This window comes from Aedes albopictus, chromosome 1 (assembly GCF_035046485.1).
Source record: "Aedes albopictus strain Foshan chromosome 1, AalbF5, whole genome shotgun sequence".
Classification (NCBI taxonomy): Eukaryota; Metazoa; Arthropoda; class Insecta; order Diptera; family Culicidae; genus Aedes; species Aedes albopictus.
Genome location: NC_085136.1, coordinates 17,339,835 through 17,355,539, shown reverse-complemented (window position 1 = coordinate 17,355,539; position 15,705 = coordinate 17,339,835). Strand labels below are relative to the sequence as shown.

Sequence of the window (15,705 nt, the reverse complement as noted above, 5' to 3'; positions counted from 1 at the left end):
CGGATGGTATACTTGTCAGAGTCGTTTGCTTGAATCTAATGATTTGGAATGATGACCCGTTTAAATGAGGAATGTAGAGAGACCTCAGCTACGATAGAAGAAGAGTTCAAGAAACAATTTGATATAGTAACATAGTGGTCTTCCTTAAGACTAAATGATCTTGGTTGAATTTAAATGATCTTATTCAGGCTCGCATTCCAAAATCACTTTCCCCAGCATAAAAAAAAGCATCCTGAGTTCACATTTACTGGATATTGTTTATTCCAAAACCAAATAGACTTATCAAAGATCAGATAGCCTTTAAGCCAGAAACAGACTTACCAAAGACCAAATGGTGCTTCTTAGTTTTCAGAGTAACACAACATAGAGGCATATTTTTTTGAAAGGTAAATCATTCCTCTTCGGTTCTGTGGAACAACATCTTTGTACTGAAGACCGCAAAACCTTTATTAAGACCAAATGGCTTTTTCGAAGACTAAAACAAGACAAATAGTCACCTTATGGTACCCTGAACACTCATATAGTAACCAGAATCAACTTTAAACGATCATGGATATATGTATTTTTCGTAAATTTAACTTTAATTCAAATGAAGAAAGAATAAAAGCATTTCAATTCATCAACCCAAAGCCATCGATTGACTTGGCCATCAGATTAAAGCTTAGCACCACAACCCACACTCTTCACAGATCAAGAACCCGTTTTGCCCGAAAACTTTTCTAATCTGTAATTGACCCCAAGTTTAGGAATCGGGCAGAGGATGTGATTCTTCATAGCTAAAGCATCCTTTCCCCTCCCGGACAATAGTTCTTCACTTTTGGAACAAATCGACTCAGCCCTTACCTTGGCTTGTGCCAAAGAAAGAGCCCAAAACTTTTCGGACTAATCTGTCGGGTCGGGTGGTTTACGACTAGCTATAGCTGGTCGACCCGAAGAAAGTGAGAAACTTTAGGTTCTGGTCTTCTACGATGATGATAAATGGAGGAAGTGGTGTTCAACTTTTCAGGCAAACCGTCGTGGAACAAAAATTGTATTTCCCACCATATTTAAACATCTTGCAAAAGAATCGCAGTATCAGTTCAAATAAAACTTCTAGTTTGTGAGGCTTGCTAATGATTCCTATCTTTTTGAGAATTCTTATCAAAATATTGCGCAGTTCCCACCCAACTGGACCCCTTTCGCAGTTAGTATAAGTGCGGGATCGTGAATAAAACTGCGATTTTGCATCGAATCGTTTCGGTGTTTTCTGCGCACTAATTCAGCACTTTATAATGCATAAGTGCGCAGAAGACACCGACACGATTCGATGCAAAACCGCAGTTTTATTCACGATCCCGCACTTATACTAACTGCGAAAGCGGTCCAGTGGGGTGGGAAATGCGCAATATTTAGTTTATTCACTAAACACAGAGAAATATAAAGATTTATATAAAAGGTGTGAATCTTGCATAAAAACTTAAACTATTAGATTCTGTTGGAATTTGTAGACCAAATTTGAAAACAGGATTTTTTCTAAATCCTTGTCAGGCTTTCTCTGAAATCTTCGTCAGGATTTCTCTGAAATCCTGTCGAGAATTTCAGATATGTAAGAAATCTAGACGAAAGATTCAGAGAAATCCGGTGTAGTTTTTTAGGAAATTCGGACAATGGCAGTTCGAAATTCGAAGTCAATCAACGTCCAGCTGTAATTGTTGTGACAATCATCTGTTTTGTCTTCTCTTCATGATTCATCGAGGTCGTTTGATGTGGTAATATCTGGCTTCATTTGCAGTAGCTCTCACGGCAGGGGTCCACATCCATCAATGAGAATGTACGATGGAGTGGACGTTGATGACAACACAGCCCATACCACAGTTACTATCGCTTTTGGACCCATGCTGTGGGGATAGCCATTTAGTCAATCAGTCAGTCGGTTGCTGCACCGAGTATCGAATATGACTATGATGACGACGATAGTTAATGAAACAAACCTGACTCAGATGTATCGATTTGAAAGTCAGAGACTGGGAACGAATGCTTGTAGCTTGCTGCACTGAAAAATGCTTGTTTCAGTACAAAAATCATGTCAACTTACATTTTTAAGTCAAAAAGAGTCTTTGAAACCATAATAAAACCAAAATTAATTCCTTTAGGTTTTCTGACGATCTTTAGAACCTTCTTAAAACTGAAAGGACTTCAAATTGTTGCTTATAAAACTTGGTTCAATAATGAATAAAAAATTTAAACAAAGCATGGCATTCTTGGAGACACAGCTTGAATAACTGAACAAATGTTTGTCTGTATGTGCGTGTGTATGTGTGTGCGTATGTCTGTGCGAATTTCTGAAACTACAACATTTTCCTAGCTAATAGAAACCAATTGATGTGTGTTAAGCTAACAAACCTTATAGATTTTAATATTCATATTTGAAGTCGCGGAAAATAATAATAATGTTACAATAGAGCACCTCGGTTACCGTTACCGTTAACCATCCTTATCCTTAATGGATAGAACCTATTCTTTAAAACCGAACAACAGCTAGAATTTATCCCTATTCCATTCCCCTCTGCAATCTGCGACCGACCTGTCGCAATAATTAAAAGCAAATCAATCAAACCGAAACCCTTCCGGCTCTCCATCGATTACCCTTCGCTCAAAGAACACTTGAACACTTCCTCCTTACCCTTCCGGATCCTCAATCATCCCCACCGGTCGGTGGTAACGAGACAAATTCCGGACAAACACCGGACAAGTTGCGGTGGTCCTCCTCGCTTTTCTGTTTCCGATTCCATTAAAACGAAATCAATTATTCCAAAGTGGTGGTGGTGGTATGGTGGCCACGACGGATGTTGTTCCGAATGTGTTAGAAAGGAAAAATTTGCTTATCCCAGTCCTATTCCGTCGCCGCTTTCCCGTCTCCAAAGCTGAGTGTGTCCGTTCAGTTCAATTTGGCAGTGCCACCGGAATCGGATTGAAAAACTTTTTCGATCCGTTTCATTGAGGGACGAGGTGGGAAGAAAAATATTGAAAATGTCGTTCTTTCCGGAAATGGTTCCATTTTTTTGATGCTTAGAACAGCCCGCTAGACAGAGAAGGACTACACAAAACAAATGTTGAAACAGGATTGGCTTGTTGTGCTTATTGGCACTGAGCCATGTCCTCGTTTTCCGGATCCGGAAATAGAATGATTAAAGAGTCATCCTAGCACAGGACAGACATATTTGATCTGATTTATGAAAAAAATCTCTTTAGGGGAAGAAAATTGTTCGACTTTGAAGTCAAAATTGGTTCCTCGTCAGGATTTCTCTGAAATCGTCGTCAAGAATTCTCTGAAATGCTCGACAGGATTTCTCTGAAATCCTCGTCGGGATTTCTCTGAAATCCACGTCGGGATTTCTCGGAAATCTTCGTCAGGATTTCGCGGAAATCCTCGTCAGGATTTCTCGGAAATCCTCGTCAGGATTTCTCGGAAATCCTCGTCAGGATTGCCTTGAAATCCTCGTCAGGATTTCCTTGAAATCCTCGTCAGGATTTCCTTGAAATCCTCGTCAGGATTTCCTTGAAATCCTCGTCAGGATTTCTTCGAAATCCTCGTCAGGATTTCCTAGAAATCCTTGTCAGGATTTCCTTGAAATCCTTGTCAGGATTTCCTTGAAATCCTTGTCAGGATTTCCTTGAAATCCTTGTCAGGATTTCCTTGAAATCCTTGTCAGGATTTCCTTGAAATCCTTGTCAGGATTTCCTTGAAATCCTTGTCAGGATTTCCTTGAAATCCTTGTCAGGATTTCCTTGAAATCCTTGTCAGGATTTCCTTGAAATCCTTGTCAGGATTTCCTTGAAATCCTTGTCAGGATTTCCTTGAAATCCTTGTCAGGATTTCCTTGAAATCCTTGTCAGGATTTCCTTGAAATCCTTGTCAGGATTTCCTTGAAATCCTTGTCAGGATTTCCTTGAAATCCTTGTCAGGATTTCCTTGAAATCCTTGTCAGGATTTCCTTGAAATCCTTGTCAGGATTTCCTTGAAATCCTTGTCAGGATTTCATTGAAATCCTTGTCAGGATTTCCTTGAAATCCTTGTCAGGATTTCCTTGAAATCCTTGTCAGGATTTCCTTGAAATCCTTGTCAGGATTTCCTTGAAATCCTTGTCAGGATTTCCTTGAAATCCTTGTCAGGATTTCCTTGAAATCCTTGTCAGGATTTCCTTGAAATCCTTGTCAGGATTTCCTTGAAATCCTTGTCAGGATTTCCTTGAAATCCTTGTCAGGATTTCCTTGAAATCCTTGTCAGGATTTCCTTGAAATCCTTGTCAGGATTTCCTTGAAATCCTTGTCAGAATTTCCTTGAAATCCTTGTCAGGATTTCCTTGAAATCCTTGTCAGGATTTCCTTGAAATCCTTGTCAGGATTTCCTTGAAATCCTTGTCAGGATTTCCTTGAAATCCTTGTCAGGATTTCCTTGAAATCCTTGTCAGGATTTCCTTGAAATCCTTGTCAGGATTTCCTTGAAATCCTTGTCAGGATTTCCTTGAAATCCTTGTCAGGATTTCCTTGAAATCCTTGTCAGGATTTCCTTGAAATCCTTGTCAGGATTTCCTTGAAATCCTTGTCAGGATTTCCTTGAAATCCTTGTCAGGATTTCCTTGAAATCCTTGTCAGGATTTCCTTGAAATCCTTGTCAGGATTTCCTTGAAATCCTTGTCAGGATTTACTTGAAATCCTTGTCAGGATTTACTTGAAATCCTTGTCAGGATTTACTTGAAATCCTTGTCAGGATTTACTTGAAATCCTTGTCAGGATTTACTTGAAATCCTTGTCAGGATTTACTTGAAATCCTTGTCAGGATTTCCTTGAAATCCTTGTCAGGATTTCCTTGAAATCCTTGTCAGGATTTCCTTGAAATCCTTGTCAGGATTTCCTTGAAATCCTTGTCAGGATTTCCTTGAAATCCTCGTCAGGATTTCTCGGAAATCCTCGTCAGGATTTCTCGGAAATCCTCGTCAGGATTTCTCGGAAATCCTCGTCAGGATTTCTCGGAAATCCTCGTCAGGATTTCTCGGAAATCCTCGTCAGGATTTCTCGGAAATCCTCGTCAGGATTTCTCGGAAATCCTCGTCAGGATTTCTCGGAAATCCTCGTCAGGATTTCTCGGAAATCCTCGTCAGGATTTCTCGGAAATCCTCGTCAGGATTTCTCGGAAATCCTCGTCAGGATTTCTCGGAAATCCTCGTCAGGATTTCTCGGAAATCCTCGTCAGGATTTCTCGGAAATCCTCGTCAGGATTTCTCGGAAATCCTCGTCAGGATTTCTCGGAAATCCTCGTCAGGATTTCTCGGAAATCCTCGTCAGGATTTCTCGGAAATCCTCGTCAGGATTTCTCGGAAATCCTCGTCAGGATTTCTCGGAAATCCTCGTCAGGATTTCTCGGAAATTCTCGTCAGGATTTCTCTGAAATCCTCGTCAGGATTTCTCGGAAATCCTCGTCAGGATTTCTCGGAAATCCTCGTCAGGATTTCTCGGAAATCCTCGTCAGGATTGCTCGGAAATCCTCGTCAGGAATTCTCGGAAATCCTCGTCAGGATTTCTCGGAAATCCTCGTCAGGATTGCTCGGAAATCCTCGTCAGGATTTTTCTGAAATCCTTGAAAGGATTTCTCGGAAATCCTCGTCAGGATTTCTCTGAAATCGTCGTCAGGATTTCTCGGAAATCCTCGTCAGGATTTCTCGGAAATCCTCGTCAGGAATTCTCGGAAATCCTCGTCAGGAATTCTCGGAAATCCTCGTCAGGAATTCTCTAAAATCCTCGTCGGAAATTTTCGAAAATCCTCGTCAGGATTTCTCTGAAATCCTCGTCAGGATTTCTCGGAAATCCTCGTCAGGATTTCTCTGAAATCCTCGTCAGGATTTCTCTGAAATCGTCGTCAGGATTTCTCGGAAATCCTCGTCAGGATTTCTCGGAAATCCTCGTCAGGAATTCTCGGAAATCCTCGTCAGGAATTCTCGGAAATCCTCGTCAGGAATTCTCGGAAATCCTCGTCAGGAATTCTCTAAAATCCTCGTCGGGATTTCTCGAAAATCCTCGTCAGGATTTCTCTGAAATCCTCGTCAGGATTTCTCGGAAATCCTCGTCAGGATTTCTCGGAAATCCTCGTCAGGATTTCTCGGAAATCCTCGTCAGGATTTCTCGGAAATCCTCGTCAGGATTTCTCGGAAATCCTCGTCAGGATTTCTCTGAAATCCTCGTCAGGATTTCTCTGAAATCCTCGTCAGGATTTCCTTGAAATCCTCGTCAGGATTTCCTTGAAATCCTCGTCAGGATTTCCTTGAAATCCTCGTCAGGATTTCCTTGAAATCCTCGTCAGGATTTCCTTGAAATCCTCGTCAGGATTTCCTTGAAATCCTCGTCAGGATTTCCTTGAAATCCTCGTCAGGATTTCCTTGAAATCCTCGTCAGGATTTCCTTGAAATCCTCGTCAGGATTTCCTTGAAATCCTCGTCAGGATTTCCTCGAAATCCTCGTCAGGATTTTCTTGAAATCCTCGTCAGGATTTCCTTGAAATCCTCGTCAGGATTTCCTTGAAATCCTCGTCAGGATTTCCTTGAAATCCGCGTCAGGATTTCCTTGAAATCCTCGTCAGGATTTCCTTGAAATTCTCGTCAGGATTTCCTTGAAATTCTCGTCAGGATTTCCTTGAAATCCTCGTCAGGATTTCCTTGAAATCCTCGTCAGGATTTCCTTGAAATCCTCGTCAGGATTTCCTTGAAATCCTCGTCAGGATTTCCTTGAAATCCTCGTCAGGATTTCCTTGAAATCCTCGTCAGGATTTCCTTGAAATCCTCGTCAGGATTTCCTTGAAATCCTCGTCAGGATTTCCTTGAAATCCTCGTCAGGATTTCCTTGAAATTCTCGTCAGGATTTCCTTGAAATTCTCGTCAGGATTTTCTTGAAATCCTCGTCAGGATTTCCTTGAAATCCTCGTCAGGATTTCCTTGAAATCCTCGTCAGGATTTCCTTGAAATCCTCGTCAGGATTTCCTTGAAATCCTCGTCAGGATTTCCCCGAATTCCTCGTCAGGATTTCCCAGAAATCCTCGTCAGAATTTCCCCGAAATACTCGTCAGGATTTCTCCGAAATACTCGTCAGGATTTCTCCGAAATACTCGTCAGGATTTCTCCGAAATACTCGTCCGGATTTCTCCGAAATACTCGTCAGGATTTCCCGGAAATCCTCGTCAGGATTTCCCGGAAATCCTCGTCAGGATTTCCCGGAAATCCTCGTCAGGATTTCTCGGAAATCCTCGTCAGGATTTCCCGGAAATCCTCGTCAGGATTTCCCGGAAATCCTCGTCAGGATTTCCCGGAAATCCTCGTCAGGATTTCCCGGAAATCCTCGTCAGGATTTCCCGGAAATCCTCGTCAGGATTTCCCGGAAATCCTCGTCAGGATTTCCCGGAAATCCTCGTCAGGATTTCCCGGAAATCCTCGTCAGGATTTCCCGGAAATCCTCGTCAGGATTTCCCGGAAATCCTCGTCAGGATTTCCCGGAAATCTTCGTCAGGATTTCCCGAAAATCCTCATTAGGATTTCTATGTATTTCTAGTCAGAGTTTGTCTGAAATCCTCGTCAGGAATTTTCTAAAATCATCGTCAGGATTTCTCGGATATCCTCGTCAGGATTTCTCGGATATCCTCGTCAGAATTTCTCGGAAATCCTCGTCAGGATTTCTCTGAAATCCTCGTTGGGATTTCTCAAAATTCCTCGTCAGGATTTCCCTGAAATCCTCGTCAGGATTTCCCTGAAATCCTCGTCAGGATTTCCCTGAAATCCTCGTCAGGATTTCCCTGAAATCCTCGTCAGGATTTCCCTGAAATCCTCGTCAGGATTTCCCTGAAATCCTCGTCAGGATTTCCCTGAAATCCTCGTCAGGATTTCCCTGAAATCCTCGTCAGGATTTCCCTGAAATCCTCGTCAGGATTTCCCTGAAATCCTCGTTAGGATTTCCCTGAAATCCTCGTTAGGATTTCCCTGAAATCCTCGTCAGGATTTCCCTGAAATCCTCGTCAGGATTTCCCTGAAATCCTCGTCAGGATTTCCCTGAAATCCTCGTCAGGATTTCCCCGAAATCCTCGTCAGGATTTCTCTGAAATCCTCGTTGGGATTTCTCAAAATTCCTCGTCAGGATTTCCCTGAAATCCTCGTCAGGATTTCCCTGAAATCCTCGTCAGGATTTCCCCGAAATCCTCGTCAGGATTTCCCCGAAATCCTCGTCAGGATTTCCCCGAAATCCTCGTTTGATTTCGCTGAAATCCTCGTCCGGATTTCGCTGACATCCTCGTCCGGATTTCGCTGAAATCCTCGTCCGGATTTCGCTGAAATCCTCGCCCGGATTTCGCTGAAATCCTCGTCCGGATTTCGCTGAAATCATCGTTCGGATTTCGCTGAAATCCGTGTCCGGATTTCGCTGAAATCCTCGTCCGGATTTCGCTGAAATCCTCGTCCGGATTTCGCTGAAAATCCTCGTCAGGATTTCGCTGAAATCCTCGTCCGGATTTCTTTGAAATCCTTATTTATATTTCCCTGAAATCCTTGTCAAGATTTCCTTAAAATTCTCGTCAGGATTTTCTCCGAAATCCTCTATCTTCCCTCTTAATTTTATATTTATATTATCTTCATCTTAACTTCTCTTTAATCATTTGTGTATCCTATTTCTATCTTAACTTTATCTTATATATTTCTTATTTTTATCTTATCTTTGTCTGATGTTTATATTATCTTTTTATTTCCTCTTCTTATTTACATCTTATTTATATTTTATCTTAATCTTATCTTTATCGTATTGTTATAGTACCTTTATCGTATTCTTATTTTTTTATTATATCTTTATCTTATTTTTATCATACCTGTATCATGCCCTTATCATTAATGGTTTTTCTTTATTTTCGTATTTCTTTCCAGAACCTATCGTTGCCGCCGAACGTCGATCCGAGCACCTCGGATGACAGTGGGCGCGCCTCGGAGCGTTTGACCGCTTCGTCGGTGGCCCAGCGGGATCCGGACAGTTCGCGGGACCGGCTGAGCGACGCCAGCAGCCGGTGCAGCTCCGGCAAAGGATATATCTGTGATAGCGAGGGAGACGATGATAAGGTAAGTGAATCCTTAGTTTTTCACCACTGCGTCTGCCATCTGTTGGTGACTAGAGAATTTTGGGGTAGGGGAGTTATTGAAGAAGTACGTACTCCGGTACGCTTCATCATCATCATTATCGTCCTCCGAGTGAGTGGAATGAAGATCTCGGTAAATGTGTGAGAATTGACCACAAATGACCTGATACAGAGACGTGTCGGTGTCCGTCTGGACCGCATTGGACCGAAAAGAAGTGATGGTGGTCGGACGAAACCAATTCTGCAGTGGAATGCCTGCCTCATCGTTAGAGTCAGTTGCCTTTTGTGTTTGCTGGCTGGCTTTGAAAAGCTGTCTTCGTTCTAACGAACGGAGACGGGACGAGACTGCTCGTTTTGGGTTCGATATTTTTTTTTTTCTGTTGCCATGTACCTACCTACCTCTATACTGTTGAAGCGTAAGCGAGAGTATCAACAACCCAAGGAGGAGATCATAAAATCACTTTACGGCAGTCAGTGGTTCCCTTCGGTACGCTTCTCGGCTTCTCGTCGTTGCGGTTAATTTGATCGAATCTCCGGCCGGGAAAAGCTTTTCAATTTTCGGTGTGGAGCTCTCGTGGAGGACGGAGAACAATGCTGGATAGACGGTTTTTATTCTTTTTAGTGGTCTGTAGGGACAGTTTCGATGGTGGGGAAGTTCGGTTCCTTTTAAAAGACTTTTTGGGATCTCTTCTGTGTGATTTTTAAGAATTTAACAATGTTAAGAGCTGTTCGTTTCTTTAAATATGGAAACATCTGTTCATTTCTCGAAATTTTCAAAACAAAACATTTCCGTTCTTTGTTTTGAACTGTGAAGTCCTTGATACAGAACTAATCAGTTCTTGGTACAGAACTGATCAGTTCTTGGTACAGAACTGATCAGTTCTTGGTACAGAACTGTAAAGTTCTTGATACAGAACTGTGCAGTTCTTGATACAGAACTGTACAGTTCTTGATACAGGACTGTGCAGTTCTTGGCACAGAACTGTACAGTTCTTGATACAGAACTGTGCAGATTCTTGATACAGAACTGTGCAGTTCTTGATACTCAATCGTGCAGTTCTTGATACAGAACTTTGCAGTTCTTGATGCAGAACTAATCAGTTCTTGGTACAGAACTGATCAGTTCTTGGTACAGAACTGATCAGTTCTTGGTACAGAACTGATCAGTTCTTGGTACAAAACTGTACAGTTCTTGATACAGAACTGTACAGTTCTTGATATAGAACTGTGCAGTTCTTGATACAGAACTGTGCAGTTCTTAATACAGAACTGTACAGTTCTTGATACAGAACTGTGCAGTTCTTGGCACAGAACTGTACAGTTCTTGATACAGAACTGTGGAGATTATTGATACAGAACTGTGCAGTTCTTGATACACAACTGTGCAGTTCTTGATTCAGAACTGTGCAGTTCTTGATTCAGAACTGTGCAGTTCTTAGTTCAGGACTGTTCGAATTTTTTCTAGCATTATTATTTTCATGTCTGTTAGCAACTAATCCAAAATGAATCATAAATCAAATGTTTAGATAAACACTCTTTCGAAAATCGAAACACCTAAACCACAACCAGTCAAACAGATGCCGTCGAGTAAAAAATCTCACCCATTTCAAACTCATAACTCTTTACAAAAATTACCAACCCACCTGTCAGCAAACCAATTCTCAGTCTGAGCTCGAGTCAACACTTTCGGCAAATATTGACACGCCAGTGTTGCCAACCAACCAGTCAGCCAGCTCCGTTCAACCGCGTCGAATGTTTTTCTCCCGAAAACATTTTTTTGGGAAATATTTGTGTAAATTATACCGCCCGCTAATTATCGCGTCCATTCATTAACAAATTAACATCTTCGTTTCGTTACTTATGTGCGGCCGTTTCCAACTCCTCGCTGGTTCGTTTCCTGCTCCTGAGCTGAGCTGGGTTGTTGTTACACAGCAGCGATAGAGCCGAACAAAAATTAGCATGCCGGATCTGATTGCTTGGGCAAACAGAACGGTGGTCGGTATCTTGGCTTCGATTTTTTCTCGCCTTCTGGCAGCTCGTAAACAAACCTAACCTAATAAATAAATAGTTCACGTGTAAATGTGCGGAAAAGTTCTGAACGTTTGGATGGGGAAGTCGGACTCAGAGGAAAGCGAGGATGGTAATAAGGTTCAAGTGCTTTTCTCTTCGCTTGCCGGGATTTAATAATGGTGCTAATTTTAGCACGCTCATGATAAATGGTTTCACGAGGTATTTTGCACATTGTCAGATTGCGTGGAGCTCTCGGGGCAAATGTGGCACGAAGAAATTACGACCCGGGTGCGAAACTGCTGCTTCCCGACGTTAATGTGTTTATTTGTCTCAGTGTGCACACTAAGTGGGTCAACACAAGTGGTTCGTGTTTCTAAGATATGTTTATGGGTTTTGATTCCGAGGAAAGTATCGTGAAGTAATCTTCCATTGAAATGTTGTTCATTTATTGGAATTGTTCAGTTCTTCCTTCAGACCTGTGCAGGTCTGGGAACAAATTATTCAGTTCTTGCGACACAACAGTACTGTTGTTACAAAAAAGTTTCTCAATTCATGTAACTGAACAATATTTGCAATAGACCTGTGTAATTCATGCAACAGACCTGTGCAGTTTTTGCACAATACCTGTGCAGTTCCTGAAAATCCTCATCATTTCTTCGAAGTAATCGGCAGCACTTCTCTGAAATCCTTGTCAAGATTTCTCTAATATCTTCATTAGGATTTCTCTGAAATCCTCGTCAGGATTTCTCTGAAATCCTCGTCAGGATTTCTCTAAAATCCTCGTCAGGATTTCTCTGAAATCCTCGTCAGGATTTCTCTGAAATCCTCGTCAGGATTTCTCTGAAATCCTCGTCAGGATTTCCCAGACATCTTCGTCGGGATTTCTCAGAAATCCTCGTCAGGATTTCTCAGAAATCCTAGTCAGGATTTCTCTGAAATCCTCGTCAAGATTTCTCTGAAATCCTCGTCAGGATTTCTCGGAAATCCTCGTCAGGATTTCTCTGAAATCCTCGACAAGATTTCTCGGAAATCCTCATCGGGATTTCTCGGAAATCCTCGTCAGGATTTCTCGGAAATCCTCGTCTGGATTTCCCTGAAATTCTCGTCTAGATTTCTCTAAAATCCTCGTCAGAATTTCTCTGAAATCCTCGTCAGGATTTCACTGAAATCCTTGTCAGGAGTTCTCTGAAATCCTTGTCAGAGTTCTCTGAAATCCTCGTCAGGATTTCTCTGAAATCCTCGTCAGGATTTCTCTGAAATCCTCGTCAGGATTTCTCTGAAATCCTCGTCAGGATTTCTCTAAAATCCTCGTCAGGATTTCCCAGACATCTTCGTCGGGATTTCTCAGAAATCCTCGTCAGGATTTCTCAGAAATCCTAGTCAGGATTTCTCTGAAATCCTCGTCAAGATTTCTCTGAAATCCTCGTCAGGATTTCTCGGAAATCCTCGTCAGGATTTCTCGGAAATCCTCGTCAGGATTTCAGGGAAATCCTCGTCAGGATTTCTCTGAAATCCTCGTCAAGATTTCTCGGAAATCCTCATCAGGATTTCTCGGAAATCCTCGTCTGGATTTCCCTGAAATTCTCGTCTAGATTTCTCTAAAATCCTCGTCAGAATTTCTCTGAAATCCTCGTCAGGATTTCACTGAAATCCTTGTCAGGAGCTCTCTGAAATCCTTGTCAGAGTTCTCTGAAGTCTTCGTCAGCATTTCTCTGAAATCCTCGTCAGGATTTCTCTGAAATCCTCGTCAGGATTTCTCTGAAATCCTCGTCAGGATTTCTCTGAAATCCTCGTCAGGATTTCTCTGAAATCCTCGTCAGGATTTCTCTGAAATCCTCGTCAGGATTTCTCGGAAATCCTCGTTAGGATTTATCTGAAATCCTCGTCAGGATTTCTCTGAAATCCTCGTCAGGATTTCTCAGAAATCCTCGTCAGGATTTCTCGGAAATCCTCGTCAGGATTTCTCGGAAATCCTCGTCAGGATTTCTCGGAAATCCTCGTCAGGATTTCACGGAAATCCTCGTCAGGATTTCTCGGAAATCCTCGTCAGGATTTCTCGGAAATCCTCGTCAGGATTTCTCGGAAATCCTCGTCAGGATTTCTCGGAAATCCTCGTCAGGATTTCTCGGAAATCCTCGTCAGGATTTCTCGGAAATCCTCGTCAGGATTTCTCGGAAATCCTCGTCAGGATTTCTCTGAAATCTCCGTCAGGATTTCTCTGAAATCCCCGTGTCAGGATTTCTCTGAAATCCCCGTCAGGATTTCTCTGAAATATCCGTCAGGATTTCTCTGAAATCCCCGTCAGGATTTCTCTAAAATCCCCGTCAGGATTTCTCTAAAATCCCCGTCAGGGTTTCTCTAAAATCCCCGTCAGGATTTCTCTGAAATCCCCGTCAGGATTTCTCTGAAATCCTCGTCAGGATTTTCCTGAAATCCCCGTCAGGATTTCTCTGAAATCCCCGTCAGGATTTCTCTGAAATCCCCGTCAGGATTTCTCTGAAATCCCCGTCAGGATTTCTCTGAAATCCCCGTCAGAATTTCTCTGAAATCCCCGTCAGGATTTCTCTAAAATCCCCGTCAGGATTTCTCTAAAATCCCCGTCAGGATTTCTCTGAAATCCCCGTCAGGATTTTCCTGAAATCCCCGTCAGGATTTTCCTGAAATCCTCGTCAGGGTTTCCCTGACAAGATTTCTCTGGAATCTTCGACAAGGTTTCTCTGAAATCTTCGACAAGATTTCTCTGAAATCCTCGACAGGATTTCTGTGAAATCCTCGACAAGATTTCTGTGAAATCCTCGAACGGATTTCTGTGAAATCCTCGAACGGATTTCTGTGAAACCCTCGACAGGATTTCCCTGAAATCCTCGACAGGATTTCCCTGAAATCCTCGACAGGATTTCCCTGAAATCCTCGACAGGATTTCCCTGAAATCCTCGACAGGATTTCCCTGAAATCCTCGACAGGATTTCCCTGAAATCCTCGACAGGATTTCCCTGAAATCCTCGACAGGATTTCCCTGAAATCCTCGACAGGATTTCCCTGAAATCCTCGACAGGATTTCCCTGAAATCCTCGACAGGATTTCCCTGAAATCCTCGACAGGGTTTCCCTGAAATCCTCGACAGGATTTCCCTGAAATCCTCGACAGGATATCCCTGAAATCCTCGACAGGATTTCCCTGAAATCCTCGACAGGATATCCCTGAAATCCTCGACAGGATTTCCCTGAAATCCTCGACAGGATTTCCCTGAAATCCTCGACAGGATTTCCCTGAAATCCTCGACAGGATTTCCCTGAAATCCTCGACAGGATTTCCCTGAAATCCTCGACAGCATTTCCCTGAAATCCTCGACAGCATTTCCCTGAAATCCTCGACAGGATTTCCCTGAAATCCTCGACAGGATTTCCCTGAAATCCTCGACAGGATTTCCCTGAAATCCTCGACAGGATTTCCCTGAAATCCTCGACAGGATTTCCCTGAAATCCTCGACAGGATTTCCCTGAAATCCTCGATAGGATTTCCCTGAAATCCTCGACAGGGTTTCCCTGAAATCCTCGACAGGATTTCCCTGAAATCCTCGACAGGATATCCCTGAAATCCTCGACAGGATTTCCCTGAAATCCTCGACAGGATATCCCTGAAATCCTCGACAGGATTTCCCTGAAATCCTCGACAGGATTTCCCTGAAATCCTCGACAGGATTTCCCTGAAATCCTCGACAGGATTTCCCTGAAATCCTCGACAGCATTTCCCTGAAATCCTCGACAGCATTTCCCTGAAATCCTCGACAGGATTTCCCTGAAATCCTCGACAGGATTTCCCTGAAATCCTCGTCAGGATTTCCCGGAAATTCTCATCAGGATTTCCCAGAAATCCTCGTCAGGATTTCTCAGAAATCCTCGTCAGGATTTGCCAGAAATCCTCGTCAGGATTTCCCAGAAATCCTCGTCAGGATTTCCCAGAAATCCTCGTCAGGATTTCCCAGAAATCCTCGTCAGGATTTCCCAGAAACCCTCGTCAGGATTTCCCAGAAATCCTCGTCAGGATTTTCCAGAAATCCTCGACAGGATTTCTCTGAAATCCTCGACAGGATTTCTCTGAAATCCTCGACAGGATTTCTCTGAAATCCTCGACAGGATTTCTCTGAAATCCTCGACAGGATTTCTCTGAAATCCTCGACAGGATTTCTCTGAAATCCTCTACAGGATTTCTTTGAAATCCTCTACAGGATTTTTCTGAAATTCTCTACAGGATTTCTCTGAAATCCTCGACAGGATTTTTCTGAAATCCTCGTCTGGATTTTTCTGAAATCCTCGTCAGGATTTTCTTCGACTGGAAATCCTCGTCAGGATTTTCCGGAAATCCTCGTCAGGATTTCCCGGAAATCCTCGTCTGAATTTCTCTGAAATCCTCGTCTGGATTTCTTTGAATTACCTGTGCAGTTCTTGTAAAAGAACTGTGGAGTTGTTGATGCAGAACCGTGCAATCGTTGAACTGTTGAATTTGGCTCAAAAACTGAGCAGTATCAGCAAGAGATCTGTACGGTTCTTGTAGAAAAC

General features: G+C 42.6%; 1 protein-coding gene across 1 annotated transcript in view; it reads left to right on the top strand.

Annotated features, from left to right (window-relative positions):
• LOC134288076 (sericin-2-like) overlaps positions 1-15,705 on the top strand; it is a 124,810-nt gene that overhangs the window by 61,703 nt on the left and 47,402 nt on the right. Inside the window, exon 3 of the mRNA XM_062851771.1 lies at positions 8,931-9,119. Within this exon, the coding sequence (XP_062707755.1) occupies positions 8,931-9,119 (189 nt within the window). The remainder of the gene's footprint in view (positions 1-8,930; positions 9,120-15,705) is intronic.